This window comes from Myotis brandtii, unplaced genomic scaffold (genome assembly GCF_000412655.1).
Source record: "Myotis brandtii unplaced genomic scaffold, ASM41265v1 scaffold280, whole genome shotgun sequence".
NCBI classification, from domain to species: Eukaryota; Metazoa; Chordata; class Mammalia; order Chiroptera; family Vespertilionidae; genus Myotis; species Myotis brandtii.
Window position 1 is genome coordinate 838,890 of NW_005360677.1, and position 1,329 is coordinate 840,218.

General features: G+C 45.8%; 1 protein-coding gene across 1 annotated transcript in view; it reads left to right on the top strand.

Annotated features, from left to right (window-relative positions):
• Positions 1 to 1,329, top strand: part of STRIP2 (striatin interacting protein 2) — a 40,569-nt gene that overhangs the window by 5,961 nt on the left and 33,279 nt on the right. Inside the window, exon 3 of the mRNA XM_014541819.1 lies at positions 839 to 913. Within this exon, the coding sequence (XP_014397305.1) occupies positions 839 to 913 (75 nt within the window). The remainder of the gene's footprint in view (positions 1 to 838; positions 914 to 1,329) is intronic.

Genomic DNA, 1,329 nt, shown 5'->3' on the forward strand with positions numbered 1-1,329 from the left:
AGACAAGGTGTTTCTCAGCCATTAGACAACTGGCTGGAACATAAGTGAATTTCTCTTGATTTGTGATCTAACTAAATTTCCAGCAAGGGTCTCAGTTAAGGAACAGGGTTTTGAGGAAATCTGTTTTATCACCTATTGATTTCTTAATCCTCTATAAGATGAGGGTACTGGTATAATTTTCTGACGTGTGTGTGTGTGTGTGTGTGTGTGTGTGTGTGTGTGTGTGTGTGTGTGTAAGGGGAAAGAGCATTTATATTTCTTATAAGCATTTTGTATTGAGAGACTACTGTCAGCAAAGTTAGATTTTCCGGGGCCCAGGTGGCTGTGAGCAGGAACCTAAACTTCTATACCCTTCGAGGAAACTTAGCCGGGAGAGAATGAGTTGGCTCCAACCCCAAAGAGCCATCTAATGCATATTCTTCAGCCCTCACCCTGGCCTCTAAGTGTCAGGAGTTGTATTGCCCTCCTCTTTCCTAGAGACTGGGTAATCCCCGTCTGGGTTGACAAACAGAAGGGGTTGCAGCCCAAAGAAACAGGAGTGATAACATTAAGCCCTCTCAGCTCCAACCTCCTCCTGGCCCTCACCAAGTGTTGAAGCCTGCCTTCTCTGCTGTGTCAGCCAGCTGGCAGGAGGAGGACAGGTTTGATGGTTTAATCACCCAGAGACACAAGTGGCTATTTTTAACTGCTCCAAAAAGGAGGAAGCTGACTCTGGATTGAATTGGACACAGGAATGTATTGGAAGCTTTAGCTCTTTCATGCTGCCCTCTCTACTCCAGACCCCTTCAGTAAGAGGCTATTAAATGTTTGTAACTCTGTCCTGTCTTTCCTGGCACAGAATTGTATAGCTACACTGAAAACCTGGAATTCACCACTAACAGGAGGTGCTTTGAAGAAGATTTCAAGACTCAAGGTGATTCCAGACCCTTATTTTTTTTTCTTTGTGAAACCTTCACCTGATCTAGAAAAAAAACTAAAACAAAGTATGATCCTTCTTCATCCGCTTCATAACCGTATAACTTTTCTATCCCTTCTTGCATATGGGACAGAGTTTCCTATATCTCAGGAGGAGAGGCCCTGGAGTGGAAGCAAGAGAAGCCTGAACTGTGTCCCCTTCCCTGATGTAAAGGGCCAAGAGGCCAGAGGGATGGGGAGGTGGGGCTGGGCTGGTGCCCTGCTGACTGGTAGAACCCTGTGCTTAGCCTAGTCCTTAACCTTAATGTTCAACCCTTGCTTCCAACTCTGCCTCACTCTCAATAGCATACTATATACTAAAAGGCTAATATGCAAATTGTCCCCTCTGGCTGGCCGGCCGGCCAACCACCTGTG